General features: G+C 56.1%; 4 protein-coding genes across 5 annotated transcripts; 1 reads left to right on the top strand and 3 right to left on the bottom strand.

Annotated features, from left to right (window-relative positions):
- Positions 1-274: 274 nt before the first annotated feature.
- LOC104370838 (vacuolar protein sorting-associated protein 29) lies at positions 275-2,682 on the bottom strand. Its single transcript, XM_086623416.1, has 4 exons — positions 2,664-2,682; positions 2,106-2,294; positions 1,319-1,554; positions 275-744 (listed from the first exon to the last, which is right to left on the bottom strand). The coding sequence occupies exons 1-4, from the start codon at positions 2,664-2,666 to the stop codon at positions 627-629; spliced, it is 546 nt and encodes a 181-aa protein (XP_086479542.1). The 5' UTR covers positions 2,667-2,682; the 3' UTR covers positions 275-626.
- An 825-nt stretch (positions 2,683-3,507) lies between these two features.
- On the bottom strand, positions 3,508-4,405 carry LOC104381284 (V-set pre-B cell surrogate light chain 3). Its single transcript, XM_009988967.2, has 2 exons — positions 4,330-4,405; positions 3,508-4,086 (listed from the first exon to the last, which is right to left on the bottom strand). The coding sequence occupies exons 1-2, from the start codon at positions 4,376-4,378 to the stop codon at positions 3,758-3,760; spliced, it is 378 nt and encodes a 125-aa protein (XP_009987269.2). The 5' UTR covers positions 4,379-4,405; the 3' UTR covers positions 3,508-3,757.
- Positions 4,406-7,481: 3,076 nt separating this feature from the next.
- C19H22orf15 (chromosome 19 C22orf15 homolog) lies at positions 7,482-10,378 on the top strand. The gene is given in 6 exon segments (XM_086623730.1): positions 7,482-7,557; positions 8,632-8,716; positions 8,961-9,094; positions 9,435-9,502; positions 10,029-10,153; positions 10,243-10,378. Coding segments are annotated over 6 exon segments (624 nt in total).
- A 1,406-nt stretch (positions 10,379-11,784) lies between these two features.
- Positions 11,785-13,031, bottom strand: CHCHD10 (coiled-coil-helix-coiled-coil-helix domain containing 10). 2 transcript variants are annotated; one of them, XM_086623511.1, is made up of 4 exons: positions 12,976-13,031; positions 12,701-12,884; positions 12,278-12,428; positions 11,785-11,854 (listed from the first exon to the last, which is right to left on the bottom strand). In XM_086623511.1, exons 1-4 carry the CDS (start codon positions 13,029-13,031, stop codon positions 11,835-11,837), a joined length of 411 nt encoding a protein of 136 aa, XP_086479637.1. In that variant the 3' UTR covers positions 11,785-11,834. The 2 variants fall into 2 exon arrangements, with proteins under 2 accessions (XP_086479637.1, XP_086479638.1); XM_086623512.1 differs by having other exon boundaries at positions 12,278-12,425.
- Positions 13,032-17,249: the final 4,218 nt, after the last annotated feature.

The raw sequence follows: 17,249 nt of genomic DNA, 5'->3' as shown, positions 1-17,249 counted from the left end.
AGCGCCCCGGCCTCTGCCGCCTGAGGACAAATGCCCGGCCCGCCCAGCTCCACCCCATCACCCTTCCCAGACTTGCTTCCCCCTTTCCAGGCCGCCCAAAGCAGGAGGTGGGACGCGTCTGCCCAGGCAGAGTCCTTGGGCATCTCTGACACATCCTCAGCAAGTGCACTGCCACTTTCAGCCCTCGTAGAGCCCCCTCACACCAAATTTAGCCCCTCTTCGCCTTTTGAAAGCATCAGGAATAGGACCCAGGCACACGAAGACAGGGATTTATTACTCTAGGTTCGTTTTACATCAGAGGTTCAATGCCAAACTACCCTAACCCTCTGTGACTCCCTTAGGCCGGGAACACAGCAGTTCCTTCTTAAACACAGGATATTTTCCACAGGCCTCTTTCTGTTCATTGGCAGTTTCTTGTACTTCAAGTTCTGGTTGGGAACCGAGGTAAACTTTGTTGTTGTTGGTTGGTTGGGTTTTTTTTTTAACAAGCTCACAAGCAATGAAGTGTTGTGGCTGCTTTAGTCCCACGCGCCGCAGCAGCAGCACCCCCCTGTGGCCTGGCTCCACTTAACTGGAAAGAAGGAACAAAAGGTGGCGAGAATTCAACAAGCAGGTTTGAACACGATTCAGTACTTCTTGAACTCAATTCTTTCTACTTTCACATCATCCTCAATTAGTCGGTATACATAAGTCACAACTGTGGAAGCCTGGATATCCATCAGTACAAACGAAGGGATGATGTTCCTGGAAAGAAAACATACTTTGTCCATCTTCCCAATTAGCTTACACTTCTTGCTATTAACAGATCTTATGCTTATGTATTCTAATATGCTTGGTTGCCAGGGGCTGGAGGGGTCTGGGAAACACCGCGCTTTGCGGGCACTGGCAAAGCCACCCCAGCAGAGTTACACTGAGCCTAGAACAGCCCTCGAGGCTACCAAACAGCCTGAGTCCTGTCAGGCTCAGGTGTTTAAGCTGGCAGGGCCGCCAGCAGTCTGATCTCCTACAAAATATTAGCATGCAGCTTCTGGGAAGACACCAGAGAGCAAAACAACTTGAAGAAGCTGCTGTCACTCACCCCTCTCCAGGCCCAGAGACCAGCGCTGGGCTGTCACGCCCAACATGTGGGCTAAGTAAAGCCCCGGTAACAGGGGAGCCCCACTGCTGTCCCAGGGAAGGGAAAGCACTGGTCTCCTGCTCCTCACGGCACCTCACCAGTGCTCTCCAGCACAGTGGCTGGACACTCACAGGTGAGCGAATTTCAGGTAATGCCTACAGGCTCTGCTGCACTGGGAAGCTCAGGGCCCCTCTCACTCACGTTTCCAAAGCACTATAGGCTCCTGTAGCTGATCCTGGGTTGATGTAGAATTTGTTTTCATGTTCAAATGCTTCAAATCTGTGCGTGTGTCCTGAGATGAGAATGTCCACATCCAGCTGCCTCTGCAGCAGTGCCAGGCTGGCCACATCGCCCCAGGGAATAACTTGATGGCCGTGAATCAGCCCAATTCTGAACTGCCCAACAGTTACAACCTTCTCTTCAGGATAATTCAGGCTCTGAGAGGAAAAAGGTATAGCCTATAAATCAACCAAAGACCCCTTACCTACACAACACAGGTTCCTACATTCCAAGACACAAACCCTATTTTCACTATTCAAGGACACAAGGTCTCTTTCAATGTGCAGACTCACCGGATGCTTGTACCACACCCCAGTAAGAGCAACTGCAGAGCTGGGAATTTGCACAGATATCAGGAGCCTCGAGGCTACCCAACAGTAAATAAACACACACACACGCCCCCAGTTCCTGCAACTACGCAGCCAGCTAGGGGACTCCAGAGGCTTCATAGCAATTGCAAATGAACTTGTGCCAAAGCTCATAAGAGTCAAGTGCATGTATTACCCCCCCACATCCAGTCCCCTGTGCAAGCACAACAAGAAGGGTCTAGAAAATAATTTTGTTTCCTCTATCTTACTCATTCCTACTTCCTATCCCAGTGAACTCCAGTTCAGAGATTGCTAATGCTGAAGGACTCCACAGGTTTCACTGAGGCCACCACAGCATGCAGGAAGGTGGGCTGAGGAATTAACAGCAGCAAGAACATTACCTCAGCATCACCCCTAACAACGTGGATATCCCCAGACAGAGTCCTGAGGTAGTCATAGCTCTCCTTGGTGCAGAGGTTTCCCGTACACAAGATGTGCTGAATCTTTCCTGGAACCAGCAGCTCCTTGAACTTCACCGGCAGACCACGGCACCGGTGTGGGATGTGAAGGTCCCCTAATACTAACACCAGCTTGGCACACAGCAGGAGGAAAGAGAGAGTTTTAACCCAGGTTACTTAACAGCACAGCACAACACCTTTTTGCCGCTTCAGGGCATTCACAGAGTCTGGCCAACCATTACAGGCCCAACGGGATTTCTTTCAGCGTCAGCTTTGAGGAAACAACCCCTCGGCATGCCCACCCCACCCCGCGCAGGCACCCCGGCCCGCTCCCGGCCGGGCACGGCCAGGCGCGATCGCTCCCGCACGCAGCCGGAGGAGAGGGAACGCGCCGCCGGGGGTAGCCGAGGCGGCAGCCGCCGCCACGGGGCGAGTCGGGCCCAGCAGCCGCCTCCTGCCGGGCCGGTGCGGCGCAGGGAGGCGGCCCCGGGCCCCTCTCACCATCCCGCCGCTCCGCACAGCTCCGGCCGCCGCGTTGCCCTGACGCGCGCTGAGGTAACCAGGAAGTGACGCCCCTCTTTTTCTCCTCCCTCAAGCCAATGGCAGCGCCAGCAGCTCTCCACGTGACCTCGGGCCCCGCGCCCGCCCCCCCGTGCGGAGCATGCGCAGTTCGGAGGCGCAGCTGCCGGCGGTGCGCGAGTGCGAAAGGCTTTGGGCTGTATCCCCCCTCCGCGCCCCTCAGTGTTTTTAATGAGATCTGTGGATTTTTGTGGAAAGCTGCGTTATCTTTCCGTGTTAAAATGTTCATATAAAGTACCCACAAGTGCCCGTGCGGCCGAACGGCCCTTTCCCCTCAGCAGCTGTGCTCTGAGGGTGCGGGGTGAGCGGCCATGGCACCGGGAGACGGGGCGGGAGCGACGTTAGCGGCCGTGAGGCGGCGTTGAGGATGCTCGGGAGGGGACGGATCCCTGTGGCACGGGGGCAGGGCTCCCCCTGGGCAGGGCACTGCGGGCTGTACCCGCCATGGGGGTTCTCTGGGGAGATGAGCTGTGCCAGGGGCGGGTGACAGCTCCGTCCAGGGCCCAGAGATCCCACCAAACCTGACGCCATAGCACCTTTGGGTCACCCCCCTAACTCCGGTGCCCCAGGGCACGGCACCACCCCCGCAGAGAGATGCCCACGGGGCTCCTCCGGACTCCACATACATGACACGAGCCGCGCAGGCTGAGCATTAACCTTTATTATGGGGTGAGCCCAACGGCATGGAAGCCCAGCCGGGATCAAGCCTGCATTGTGCCGAGTGCTGGAAGAGCCCAGGAAAGCCAGGCCACACAGAGCGCTCCATCCTCCCACTGCAGCAGAGGATCCCTGCTCCCGTGTGTTCCCAGGCTGAGCCCTGGCAGGTCTGGCACTGTGTCGGTCTGTCTAATGCTCCACACGGGACATTGGGGTCGAAGAGGAGGTTGCTGCACCTCACACACAATGCAGTGCTGCTGGGCTTGCTCTGGCGTTTCTCCTAGAGCTGCCCATCTCCCTGTCAAGGGCTTTGTGTCAGGGTTGCGAGGGAACATGCAGAAAACTTTTGTTCCATGTTTCTAAAACCAATTGAAGGCACGTGACAGGGAGCAGTAATAGCTGCCATTATCTTCGTGGCGGGCGGATGCGATGATGAGGATGCAGGCGTTGCTGGGGAGGTCTTTGGTAGCAGAGAAGCGGTCAGAAATGTTGGCAGGCTTGTGCTTGTCTTGCTCAGAGTTGTAATAGAGCAGATACCTCAGGCTGTGCCCCGGGCGTTGCTGGTACCAGGAGATGCCAAACTTGGTGATATTGTATGGGGGGCTCAGGGTGCAGGACAGCCGAGCAGCCTGCCCAGGCAGCACCAACACAGAAGATGGCTGGGTCAGCACGGGCTGAGCCCTGGAAGCTGCACACACCAAGGATGCGGTTACTGACTGGCTGAGCCATGTCCCTCATTTCCCCCAGCCCCAAAATGTCCCCCTTCCCCCTTGAGGCAACTCTGTTACCCAACCTCCGTCCTGCTCATCACACCACACAGCCCAGGAGCAAAACCATCCTACTCAGACTAACATCGCCCCTGCACAGCCCAGTCCTGCCCGCCACCCTGCAGTGCCCCAGACAGCAGCTAGCTCAGCCCCACCACCCTTACCTGTCCCCACTGTCCCCGCCAGGAGCAGAATGGTGAAGGCCAGGGCCATGGCAGGAAGCAGAGGAAGGGAGGTTGTTTCAGAGAGGGTCGCGGTGCTACACGAACCCAGGTTGCTGTGACGCTGGCACTGGCGAGGTGTATGTAAATAACACACGGGGCCTGGGGACTCCAGCTCTCGCGTTGCTCACCCTGCTGCAGCTGGGCTTCAGGGAGGGGGCTCGAAGCAGTGGGGTGAGAGCTGAGCATTGTAACCCACCGCCCACCTTTGCCCCAGGCTGCTTCCTCCAGGTGCGCTGATGCAGGCGCAGCCCACCCCACCACCCTCTGCCCCAGGCACTGGGGTACAGTGGGGAGGCATCACTGACCATCTCTCCTCTCTGATGGGGGAGCAGAGAGGTTCCCCTGTGGTCTTACACTCAGGCCTTTTGCCTCGGGCCCTCTGCCACCAGGAGTGCAAGAGGCCAGGATCCTGAGCCCCATCATGCCAAGGATGCTCTGCGGTAGCTGGCTTGGAGGCTGGCTGACTCTGCTGCCACCAGAGAGAATGAACGACAGCACATGCCGGAGCCTCCGGCAGCTGTCTCATTGCAGAAGTAACATAAGGAAAGTTGCTGCTCCCTTCTCCATGCAGCTCCGTTGCAGCTCCATTGCCATGGGCAAACATGCGGGGTGGCTGCCGAAGTCACCTGCCAGAAGGCATTTCCCAAGGGGGCCGATGCAGCGAGACACGGCTGCGGCACAGCTGGTGCCTTGTGCGGAAAGACAGCAGACTGTTACAGCAAAAGGCTGCCGGACTCACCAGGTGTAAAGCTCCTCCTGCTCGTACCACCCCTCGCAGAGCCCAGAGGTGCTACATTACGCAGCCAGCCGCAGCCAAGGGCCGGCCTTCTCCCCACACATCTCCGCACCCTCCAGCCCATGGCAGCCCTTCACAGCAGGGTGGTGGGCAGGCGCTTCGCAGCATCCCATAACCGATGGGCGCCTCCTGCCCTCCACAGGCAGCCTCAGCCCCCTCAATGCCACCACATCACCATCCAGGGATGGCCCTTTCCCTCCTGTCTGCAGCACCCAGCCCTCCTCCCAAGGTGTCCCTTTGCCAAAGATGTTTGCAAATGGTTCCTGATGTGACTGGCTCATGTGCACTCTAGGTTTGAGGGAAAAGGGAGCTGTGAGACAGAGCCCTGCCTCGTTAGAACACCCCACACCGTGTCTCTGGCACACGCAGATCCTGAAGAGGAAGCACCACCATCATCTCAAGATTCAATGCTGCAAGCTGGACACGTGCTTTGCTGTGCCACACTTCGGTGCTCTGAACAAGGGCTAGTATGCCCAACGGTTCGTCTTATTTTTTCCGCATTCTCTATCAGTTGGTCTAACAAAAGCAATAACCCCCCACAACCCTGCCCGATGTACTGTGACACAGCCTCCCTGGGGAGCAGTGAGGGGAAAATGAGTGAAAGGGGTGACTGGGCAATCAGAGCAGCTATAACACAGGTGCAGGGTCCACATCTGCAACACCATGAAGTAGTGAGGTGCCAGTTAGACCTGATGGGACTATGCAGCACCTTGCACAGCTGGGCTGCAGGGGCTGCTGTGGTACAGGAGGGCAGTGAGGGCTGTTACACCTGCCAGGGCGATGGGGAGTGTATAGGTGGCACACAGCAGTCCCTGCACATGCGGTAAAGTCTGGCTGTGTCCCACTTGTGCCCATCCAGGCAAACCTGCTGTATCAGATTTATTAGAGCCAGCCTACAGCGGGCAGCAGCAGCTCCAAAGGCCATTCAAGGCTGGGGCTTTGCCTTGACATCTTCCAGCCTCGTGAAGCCCCACCATTGCAGCGTATCAGCAGCTTGTGTTTCATGCAGTCAGGCCCCTGAGCCTGAGCAGGTACAGGCTGCAGACACAGCTCCAGCTGTTGCCCACCAGCACTCCCCAAACTCTGTAAGGTGGTGGCAAGGTGAATGCAAGTCACTCTGCATGTGCCCCCTAAGTGAGGAGGGTCACACATACACCCTGTCATCAAGCCTGAGACACATTAAGTCCATGGATTAGACAGAGACTGTGAAACAAAGACCCACCAAAGCAGAAGGAAATCACCTCCTTGTGCAAGGAGGGGCATTTTGGAGCAAGGGAATTTGTCCACAGAGCAGCGAGCACTGGGTATGCAGTACATCAGCGTTGTGGAGGACCTGCGTGGTGGGAACAAGTAACATCTGCTGACCAGCTCAGAGACATGATTTCATCTGTAAGGGGATGATGCTACAAGGTCCCCTGAGCATTGCTGCAGAATCACTTGTACAGCAACATTTGGGCACTAAATGGAAGATGCAGCTGGTGCATAAGACATGCACATCATTTCGACAGCCCAGGGGTGCAGGAAGTACTTGCCTGTGCCAAGTACAAGAGCAGGTACTGTGCTCACCGGGTTCTGGCAGCTTTGTTCCCCCCGCATGAGGTGCGAGAGGTGCTCAGTGAACAGAAGGGACTCACCGAAAACAAAGCGGGTTTTACCCCAGATTGACATGTCACTGCCCAAGCACAGCAGCCCCCATCAGGCCAGGGCAAAACTTGGACCAGGACTTTCTGCTGCACCATCCCACATTTCCTGCGAAGCCCTATGGCTTCCTCCTGTGCTGCAGCACAGTTACAGCTGCTGTCCCAGCAACTGCCCACAGCCCCTCCTGAGCTGTGAAATCCCACTGCCTCATCCTCCAGAGCAGGACTGGAGCCAGCAGGGTCCTGAGGAAGGTTTTTCCAGTGGCATCTGACCATCTCACAGAGGAGGCTGCAGCTGCCCTTGCAGCAGCACTGGGCTCAGCTAGGAACCACGTGGGCAGATGTGGCACCATCACAGCCCAGACGAGCTGCAGGACACACCACAGGACTGCAAAAAGTCTGGGACCACCCAGAGCAGGCAGCCTTCCCAACAGGCTGTTGTTTAGCCCAGTCATGCTCTATCCCCCCTCTCCCACTCCCCCGCAGCAGGAGGCTCAGGAATCTGCAGGGGCCATTCCCCATTGCTGGGCAATCTGGCTACTGAAACCACAATAGCATCAGCTGGAAATGCAGCCTCTCCTGTGGGCTCTCCAGCAGCTAACACCATCACCACCGGGCATTTTGTCATCCTCACTGCCTGCAGGACAGCACCCACCATGAGCAGCTCCCACATCACAGGTGGGGAGCAGCTCTGGGAACAGAGTGCCATGTTTGTGACAGTGACACACAGAGGTACAAGGTGAAAGCACCGGCTTTGCCTCCGTTCTGGGGCCAGCTGGTCACCTGGGCCATCTTCAACAGGAAGTGGTGGCCTCATGAGGGGCAGGGAGGGACCTGGCACCTTGATGCACAGCAATGCCCAGTGGTTAGGGAACAGGGCAGAAGGGCTCTGCCAGGGCACAGCAGCATCCTTTGCCTCATCTGTCTTAAAAAAAAGAAGAGATCTTTAACCCCTACACAAGGAATTACAGAGGAAAAACACCCCATTAGAGCTAAGTTAATTGCAGGGAGGGAGGCCAGAGGCAAGGATGAGTTCCCAGCCTTGCAGCTCTGGGGAATCACTGGAGGGGACTCTGCTTACCTAGACACAACCAGAAGAGCCATGGGGCAGAAGTGACAGCTGCCAGCAGAGCTCCTGGCTGTGTGGGAAGGGTTCTCTGGCTCAGATCCTGGCCCTCAGCTTCAGAGGGCAGATATCTGCAGCTGGTGGGAGGGAATGAGCAAACCCTGTCCTGACCTTGCCCATTTGGCCAAGAGCCTTTGCCTGACCCCAGACAATTGCAGCTGAAGCCATCAGATGCACATGGCCCTGAGTCTTTGCTCCCTCTGCTATTTGAGCTGGATGCCCAGCTCTGCCTACAGACATGTGCCAGTCCTGGGGATTTCTCAATTGTGATAAACTCAGTGAGAGTTCATGGCCAAAACATCCCCTGGTGACTCAGCTGTGATCTCCAGCTCTCTCCCCTTGTGACTGGGACAAGCTTGTGGAAGGGGACCAGCAAGGGCCAGGGCTCACTGCTTTTATGTACTCATATTTGATGAAACAAAGTTGAAGGACAGAGACATTTGTGAATTGGAATCACTTTCCCCAAATCAAAATGTTCATCCCCACTCCTAAACCAGAGAATTCCCAGCACTGTAACATGGCAGCTCAAAGCCCTGCTGATGGCCATGTTGGGATCCTGCCTTTGCTGGCCATGACAGAGGGCACTTCTTGGCTACCCACTGTGCCTCCTGCCATGGCCACAAGGCCCCTGGGTTCAAGGTGACCACACTCATATCTCAGGTCTCATTCCCTGTCTGCAGCCAACTGCCAAGAGAAGGTGAACCTGCAGTGCCATGTCCTGATCCTCATGGCTCACCTGAAGAGGAACTGTCAGTGCACGCCTGAAGGTACAAGTGCCCCTCAGCAGCGGTCATCAGAGGGACCAGCACTCACCAGTAGCTAAGCAGCAGAGGGTAACAGACAGGCTGCATGGGAATCCCAGATCATCCCTAAAACAGAAGGAAAGGGGCAGCAAACCTCCTCCCCTCTAGACCTCAACAGATTCTCTTGGAAGCATAACCTGCCAAAGCAAATACCTCTAAACCCCACAAGGGCACATGAGACTGTTCACCACTTTTTCTCTCCCTCTGGACTGCATCAATCTTCTGGATTAAACAGGCACCCTGATGAACCTGAGCAAAGTGGAAAATCCTGCATCTGAATTCACCAGTAAGTACCTACAGGAAAGGGAGTGCTACATCAGAGTTGTCCATACATTCCTTGGTGAGACAGCACAGTTCAGCCTCTGCATCAGGAAGGGTCTGCTTTGGGGGGGGGCGTCACACACCATTTCAAGTAACTGTCCCACACACCAGGAAAACCTGTCACCTCCTGTATACAACACACAGCTTTGGAGAGGGGCTCTACTGAGCAGTCACTTGGACATGGTACAGTAGCTCTGAGGAGGCAGAAGCCAGAGCTGAAGCTTGTGTTGTCTGAAGTGGCTGCACTGAGGGAGGAGGAACCTTTCCTGGGCAGAGCCACCCGCCCCAGTCACAAGTCTTGACTTTGGTTTTCAGCCAGGAGAGAGATTAAACCATTTCTCCCATTCTGCTGGCAAGAGAAGGAAGCTTTGAAGCCACCTACTATGAATCCTTACTAGAGAACCTGGCAAAACACTACCCTGGCCTAGCAGGTAAGAGCCAGGCACCCACCTCACCTCCATAGAGGAGCCAGGGGTGCTGGCGTGACTTCTCTCCCCACCCAGCCCTTGTATGTTATCCGCAGGACTGTCCTCTGCATCACACTACGTGCCCTCACAACACTGAGCTTCAGGACTGTTTATGGCTGTGGGCAGCAAGTGAAATCAGGCAGCAAGAGAAGAGACAAGCAGAGGCCAGAGCTGGTTTGCAGAAGCCCTCCTAGTCAGAGTGATAGCAGGCACCTGCTGCCCTCCTACCCCACAACAGGCACAAGCACCCCCAGCTTGGAGGGGTCCGAAGCAAAGAGAGGACATTTCCTCAGAACAAACAAGGAGGGAAGGACAACAGGAGAGATCAGGGGACCCAGAAGTCTCTCTCCCAGGCTCACAGGTTGGCATAGCCTCACTCAACACACCAAGAGGCAACTGAACAGAGAAGAAAAACACCCAACTCTGGAGGGGATCACTCCACGGATCAGCTCCAGAAGGTCTCAGTAAACACCCAGATGCAACCAGTGGAGGAGGGGCTCCTTGCAGAGGAGGGCTCAGCCCCTCACCAGCACCCAAGCCAGGCCTGGGCCCACCTCACAGAACAAGAAGAGCTCAGAGCTCAAGGGCATCCCTAAACAAGGAACAGGCCCGTACTGGTCACAAACAGTGTGGCCACCACTAGGGCTCAGGAGTTTTCTGCTACTGAGCTCCTTTTCCGGGATCCCCCTGCCCCTCTTAGAGGTTTCACACTACCACATCCAAAGCTGCACCCTGACGAACCACACAAGCACAGCACCACAGCCAGACACAAGAAGCAGCCTCCTGCTTCAAGGGGTCACTCATGTTCCTATGGCATGGCCTGCACTTCCAAGTGACAAGAACCTGCACCTCTTTTCAACCCACCTGCACCACTGCCTTCAACACCATCATCATGCTGGCAGCGGCCTTCTAGAGACTTCCCCCTGCAGTCACCAGGAAAGGCTGTTCAAGACACATCCAGAGTCTCCACAAGTCCAGAAGCAGCATTGCTAGCACTTCACCAAGATGGGTCAGAAGACAGTACACACCTGCTGCAGGTGCTCCTGATGGTTCTCCACCCAGACCAGCACACACCAACACCAGTCTAGTATCTATTTCTTAAAGGGAGTTGGTTAAAACAACTTCATTACAGCAGTTCCTCCCTGCTCACACTGGGGCAGTTCAGCACACAGAACACTCGGCCCTTGAGTCTCCAGCATCTACTGTTTCCCTTGGCAGTATCTCAGGAGAGCACAAGGCACCCCAGATAAGAGCTGCGCCTGGCCTTATCTACCAGCCAGAACTCAGGTTTTGACATTTAGAAAAGGCAGGACTTTCAACACCAGCCTCCAGTATCTGCTGCCAGCTTTTAGCATCTAGACCTGGATTTTTGCATAGATCCAGGCAAGGGGCTGAGAATTCACCCAGTGTTCAACAGGCAAAGATTAGTAGTCAACAGATTAATTCTGCCACGAGAGTTCAGCAGTTAAGCATCTGAAAGTGTCATGGTTTCACTGCTCTGTTAGAACTCCAGCTGAAGCCTTAAAATTCTCCTTCACACCAACATGAGGAGCAGGGTCTCCTGCTGGAGGCCAGGCTGCAGACAGCACAAGTGAGACTACCCTGCCATAGCGATTGTAAGAAGCAAGCAGCTCTGAACATAACCTGATGCTGGTGACCTTCAGAACATTGCATAACTCGCTAAGGCTTTTAAGTAAGATCAGCCAACTGTATCCAAGTCACACAGCCAGACAGGTCATATTTTCTTAGCTCCAGGGTCAGAACAGCTCTTCAGGAAGAGGACAAACAAAAATAATTTGTTACTGAAAATACTGTAGGACAGATCTCAGGTTACCTCTCTCCAGCCCCTCCTCTGCCTGGAGGGCAGCCAATCCAGCCTCAGCTCAGTGGCGGATCTGCTTTTGCCAAGTCATGCAGGCATAGTCCTTACTAGGTTGTACCTCCTGACTGCAGGAAATATGCAATTATACCTTGTCCCTTAAGTGGCTGATACTTTTAGCGTTTTGGTAGCTTTATTTTAGCTTTAGAATTAAATAAAGAGCATGCACAAGTGATAGGTCCAAATAAACTAATTTATTTCTCCGTAATAAATCCAGCACTATCTAAACTTCAAGTTCCCACACGTCCAACCACTCCTTTCCTTCCCTACTTGTCCAGAAATGAATTACCACTAGAAGACACCTGTCTGGTCAGTATGTTCCCTCCAGCTCATCCTCTGTCTGTCCTTCCACTCCCCGCAGGCAGCAGGGCTCTACACCAGGCTCCTCTCTTCCCTACAAGGCGGCAGACTCTTCACAGGAGAGAAGAAACACCTGCAGGGGAGAAAGCACAAGTTCAGCATTAGGTGCGTTTTCCAGGAGCTGGAGTTAATAAAAGCTCTTTTACCTAAGGTGACCAGATAAAGACGCAACACTGACATCTGCTCTTAACAGGTGCAGCAGGAATTAAGGAATCAAGTAAGGAAAGCAGCAGGTTTCCCGCAGCAGCAAGAGAGGAATCTCCTACAGCCTCCTCACCTTCACAGAGACATGGTCAGGATGATTTCTCCTGCCCTTTCCAGTTCCCTTCTGCGTTCCAGGACACAAGCAAAGGCAGAACTGCTTCCTATTTAAAGCCTTGAAGACACTATAACGGCCACAGACTGCTTCTGCAGCCTTTTGAACCCTCCGGGACATTCTCCCGGCAGCAATTCCCTCAGTGCCCAGCCCTCCTGCAGGGCCAGAGCACACACTCACCGTTGCTGTACTTGCACTGCTTCAGAGCCTCGTTGAAGCCCTCGCACAAGGTCAGGTCTCTCTGGTTGGTAGCACACTCCAGGAACTGCTTCATCTCATAGTGGCAGGGCCCGTAGGGCGACTGCTGGAGCAGGGGCTGCTGCGCGGGCTCCTGCGGGCAAGGACGTGGTCAGGGAGGGCGGCCCGGGGGCAGAGCCGCCCCCGCGGTAAACACGGCGGCTCCTTATCGCCTCCGCGCAGGAACAGCGCGGTCACCGTGGGCTGCCCGCACACCCGTCCTTCGCCGCTCGGGCCAGCCGGCCCTCAGAGGCACCGGCCATGCCCGCTCCCAGGGCTGGCAACGCCCGCCCAGCTCCCGCCCGCCCCGGCCCGCAAGGGCAGCGCAAGGGCAGCACAAGGACGCCCGCCCGGGCCCGCTCGCACCTGGGCGGGAGCCGCCGCCTTGGCCGGTTCGGAGGAGCCGCCGCTGAAGGCGCCGGTGAGGGCGCTGCCCACGACGTGTCCCACGGCGGAGCCCACGGCCACGCCGGCCGCCGTGCTCGCCATCTGCGCCATCAGCCCGGGCTGCGCCGGCTGCGCCGCCGGCACCGTGGCCGCCGGGGCCGGGCTGCGGAGAGGAAAGAGTCAGAGAAGGGCGGCGGGCAGACACGCGGGCGGGCGGGCAGACACCCGCCCGGCCCCGCCGCCGCCCCCAGTACCTGGCGGGGGCCGGTGCCGCCGCGGGCCGCCGCACGCTCCTGCCGCCGCGCGCCATGGCCGCACCGCTCTCCCGGCTCCGCCCCGCGCGCCGCCTTAAGAGGCGCCGCCGCCGCCACGTGACGCTCCGCGCACGCTCGGCCGCAGCGGCCGAAGCCGCTGGCCCCGCCCCTCTGAGGGCAGGCGGAGCCTCGCGCCGCCGCCAGAGGGCGCGCCCGCCCCGCGGGGCCGCGCCGCTCCCGGCCGGGCGCCGCCGGGGGGAAGCGCGGGGGGCGGCGGGGCCGAGACGCGGCGCCGGGCGGAAGCTGCGGGGGTTTCTGCGGTCCGTCATCGGCGCGGGAAGTTCCCGCTTGTCTGGAGCGGCACCGCGGCGGGGTGTGAGCGAGGCGGCGCGGCTGCCTGCAGCCCCTACCCGGCCGACGCGGACACGCTCTCGGTGTGCGCTCCCACCCGCAATATCTCCTCTAAGGAACTGAGCTCCGCACCCGGCGGGGCCCGGCATGTCCCCCGCCCGACTGAAGTAAAGGGGCCCGGGGCTGATTCCTGCCGGAGCGGGCGACGAGCTCCCCGGGGGCAGGCGGGGAACGGGACCGCCGATGCCGAGCGGGCAGTGCGGGTCTGACCCGCCTGGCCCTGTACGGCCGGTGTTAACGGCCCCGTTAGGAAAGGCCACTGGAGGGTCGTTCAAGCCCCCCAGGTAACGGGGGAGGGGTGATTTATACTCGTGCGATGGCTTCTGCCTCCACAGGAGACACTGACCACAGCTCTACCCGCTCCAAAGTCGGGTCTGACTTTGCATTTCAGTTTGTCCGAAGCCCAGCTGGGACAACAACCACCCTTTGGAGGGTGAACTGGTATCTCGCTGCGCACAAATTCGGCACCTGCAGATGAAGCAACATGCTATCTCTGCAGTCACTGGCCCAAACGTGGCTTAGCTCATTCTTGGTCTCCCGCCGCTGGGTAAGGACCATGTTCTGCTGAGTGCTGCAGAGCCACCAAGTCTATAACGAAGGACGAAGCTCCGTGCAGTCCGGGCAGGGGTGAAGAAACAACAGCTGGGTCAGGCAGACCGGGCAGCGGGAGGGAGCGAGGAGACACTGCTGCAGGCGATGAGCAGAGCACAGCAAGCAGCTGTGCCACGAAGGTTCCTGCAGATGTCATGACAAAGAATAGCTTCAAGGTGGCTCTGCAAATGCTCAGAGGCTTCTTCTCCCAGGTGTGGAGCAGAGCAGGAGAGAGCATGAATGGGCTTGTTGGAAATAGGTGATGGAGACGGCCTCTGTGGCATGGGAGATGATGGGTGGAGGAGAGGTGGATAATGAAGGGCTGGGAGAGGGAAGATGAATAGTCCACAACTGAGGCAGAGAAAAGAGGGTGCCAGGGAGGAGCATGGAGAGGAATGATGTGGTCTAAGCCATTGGCCAGCACAACAATTTTTGCAGCAGCCCTCTGGATACAAACCAGCAGATCAAGGAAACCTTTGCAAGGTGTGGACATTGTTGGGAGGCAGGAATCCATGGAGAGATGATGATGAGCCCTCAAATCACAAACAGACAGGCTGGACGACGCCAGTTTTACCTTCAAACCAATTTCTTGACAATCATCTCTTCCCTGGCACCCCAGCTGGTCTCCAGGGCCTCTGTGGGTCTTGTCTCCCAGGGATGGGCCTGGTTGCCCACTCCATCTTTGGAGTCCATCTTTCCTTATGCCCTGTGGAGTGAAAGAAATTTCCAAAACTGAGAAGGATCCAGAAGTTGTCTAGGAAAAAAAAAATCCCAGCTATGTTATGTCTCCAGGGCTGTGTTCGAACATTCAGCAAGTTATGAAAACCAGCTCTTTGGGCTGGTTCATTGACTGGCAGGAATTAGAGAGCTAAGTCACTGCAGGGTTGGCAATTAGCTGCTGTGTAAGTGTTTTTGTAGAATCAAATTTCCAACACGAGGCGAAGAGAAAAGCATTTGTAAAGCAAGCCGCCCCCTCAGCACAGGAGCTGGGTGGGCCAGGGGAGAGCTGCAGCTCCTGTGCTTCTGAGGAAAGGGATTGAGCCTCAAACAAACATGACTTGGGTCGCCTCTTTGGAGGAGTAAAACCCCCAAATCCTCCCTCCTGCAGTGCTGGGGAGCTCCCCTGCCAGGGAGCTGTGATCTGCAGTTCTGCTTATAGCTGGAGCAGCAGCATTTGGCATTCGCTCGTCTTTTGCCCACTAATAAAGAGGAGAGGGGGGCAGGCAGTTGTAAAACCGGAAGAATGTAACTGGGCAGCCCCTGTATCAGCAGCACCTGCATTTTTGCCTTTACCCAGCCTTGCGTCCTGGGGTAGCAGGGTTCCCTTCTCCAGGCAGCTCATCTGTCCCTCCTCAGCAGCCCCGTCCTGCTGAGCTGAGCCACGAGCACTTGTGGGGAAATGGGTCTTAAAGAAGTCAGGAAAAAAGGCAGGAGGGAAGAAAAGGGCGACCTCGAGGAGCCCCTCACTGCAAGGAAACCCCTGGGGTAAGAGCTCAGCACTTTACCACCAGCATGGAGCACAGTCAAGCCCAGCATGAGGCTGGGGGTACCACACCGTGGGCTCCTCTTCCCTCCTCCGTTGTCCCTGGCCGTAGGAAAAAACTGAGCATGTGCCCGGGGGGAGGAGAGGATGGAGCTGCGGGGGTCTTAGGAATGTCAGGCTTCCAGCCCTAGGAAATCGAGGCTCATTAGTTCCACTGCGCACAGACCGACTTGCTGAAGGAGCTGCGTTTCGAGCTGGGGGCGCCCCTTTAAGCCGTGTCTGGGGGGACCCTTTGATTTGGTTAATTAGACGCAAAGTTTTCCTGTGCTGTGGGAGGCCGGGTATGTGCTGAGGAGCACAGCTACCCTGGGTTTACTAATGAGATAATTTATTGTGGCTGTCTGAGAAGGCTGAGTGTACACAACTCCACCCGCACACACCACCCACTCCAAGCCCTCTGCTCCCAGCTGGAGACTCCTCAGCACCGGAGGTGGAAGTGCTGCGTTCGGTCCCCCTGCGCTGAGCCCTGCCAAGGAGCCATCCTCCCCTGGGGGGCTTGTGCAGCAGGGCCCCATTTGCACCTAAATATCCCCACAACAGTTTTCACTGCTTCCCTGGCCAAACTTCCTAATTCTCCCATTTTTCAGCCTAAATTTGGTCTGTGATACAATTAAGTAGCTTCATCTCTGCCCACCTGCTCCAGAAGATCCTTCCTTACATAGTTCAAGTGTTAGGGCTTGCCTACACTTGATGGTTAATTCTGGATTAAGGGACATGTAAATCTGAAAGACAGGAGCTAATTCCTGAATAGTGCTGGAAAGATTTACTTAAACCCAGTAATTTCTGAATAACTCGGTTCACTGGCTGGCCTGTACGTTCCCTCCTGTAAGCAGCAGGATCAAGTAAGACAAGGTTTGTAAAAAGCAGATCTGTTTTCTCCAACTGCTTTCTCCCCGTTGCTCTAAAAGCAGATAATAATCTGCCCCTTCAGAGTTTGCCTCACTTAAATCCTCGCGCTGTCGCAGCCGAAATGTAGCTACAAAGAGATGTAGGAATTCTCCAAGCGTTTGGATTGCAAGGGGTTATTTCACAGGTAAGGAATGCAATCCTGGGCCTCCCTGGGTCTCCTACCTGTCCCTGCCCCTCCATCGGGCGACAAAGCCCCGCTCTGTCTTTACCAGGCTGCAGTATCACAGGGCGTTTGCTTAGAGGAACGGTGCCACCCACAAGTGGCATGTTTCCACAGAAGCCTTCTCCACGCAGCCATGCCACGCTGCGGCGCATCCCTGCCCCATCCCGGCCGTGGGCCACCGCCAGCAGGTAGCCATCTGGAGATGCCGACGGAGCCTCCTGCCTCGCGAGCTGCAGGTTTGCGCTTGGAGAGCCCTAATTACTGCATGCAGGGGCAGATCTGGGCAGTGCTCTGGGTGTACCTGAATTTAAGTTATTTAGGTTAACAGCAAATTGCACAGGATGGTTGCTCGGGGATCTGGGCAAACTATTCAAAGCAGAAGAAAGCGTCTGATGAGTTAGCCAATATTTTTGTTTGTGGACAATCCCCCCCCCAAAAAGAAACAAAACCTCCAGTTCTTACTACTGTGTTCGCTACTCAAAATTACTCCATGAGTCATTTATGACTGAATGTATTGCACTCAGTGGGTTTCTCGTGTCCTGCTTTTATTTTCATCTTTGAGCCCTGGCTAGTCCTAATTTTGCTTGTGCCTAGTGGCTGATTTCAGTCTCCCAAGTTCTTATGGAGCTTTCAGGTCAGATGTAAATATGCAAGCAC

The sequence above is a fragment of the Tauraco erythrolophus genome, chromosome 19 (genome assembly GCF_009769465.1).
Source record: "Tauraco erythrolophus isolate bTauEry1 chromosome 19, bTauEry1.pri, whole genome shotgun sequence".
NCBI classification, from domain to species: domain Eukaryota; kingdom Metazoa; phylum Chordata; class Aves; order Musophagiformes; family Musophagidae; genus Tauraco; species Tauraco erythrolophus.
This window is presented reverse-complemented; position numbering and strand designations above follow the sequence as displayed.

Excerpts from the sequence above, each read along its gene's own strand:
- LOC104370838 (XM_086623416.1), bottom strand. Across the intron at positions 1,555-2,105 it reads TTGTTAGGGGTGATGCTGAG|AGCCTGAATTATCCTGAAGA; the intron begins GTAATGTTCTTG and ends TTTTCCTCTCAG. Across the intron at positions 745-1,318 it reads GCCTATAGTGCTTTGGAAAC|GAACATCATCCCTTCGTTTG; the intron begins GTGAGTGAGAGG and ends TTTTCTTTCCAG.
- LOC104381284 (XM_009988967.2), bottom strand. The coding sequence starts at position 4,378 with ATGGCCCTGGCCTTCACCATTCTGCTCCTGGCGGGGACAGTGGGGACA. Across the intron at positions 4,087-4,329 it reads GGCGGGGACAGTGGGGACAG|CTTCCAGGGCTCAGCCCGTG; the intron begins GTAAGGGTGGTG and ends TGGTGTGTGCAG.
- CHCHD10 (XM_086623511.1), bottom strand. The coding sequence starts at position 13,031 with ATGGCGCGCGGCGGCAGGAGCGTGCGGCGGCCCGCGGCGGCACCGGCC. Across the intron at positions 12,429-12,700 it reads AGGCGGCGGCTCCCGCCCAG|GAGCCCGCGCAGCAGCCCCT; the intron begins GTGCGAGCGGGC and ends CCTTGCCCGCAG. Across the intron at positions 11,855-12,277 it reads GCAGTGCAAGTACAGCAACG|GTGTTTCTTCTCTCCTGTGA; the intron begins GTGAGTGTGTGC and ends TCTCCCCTGCAG.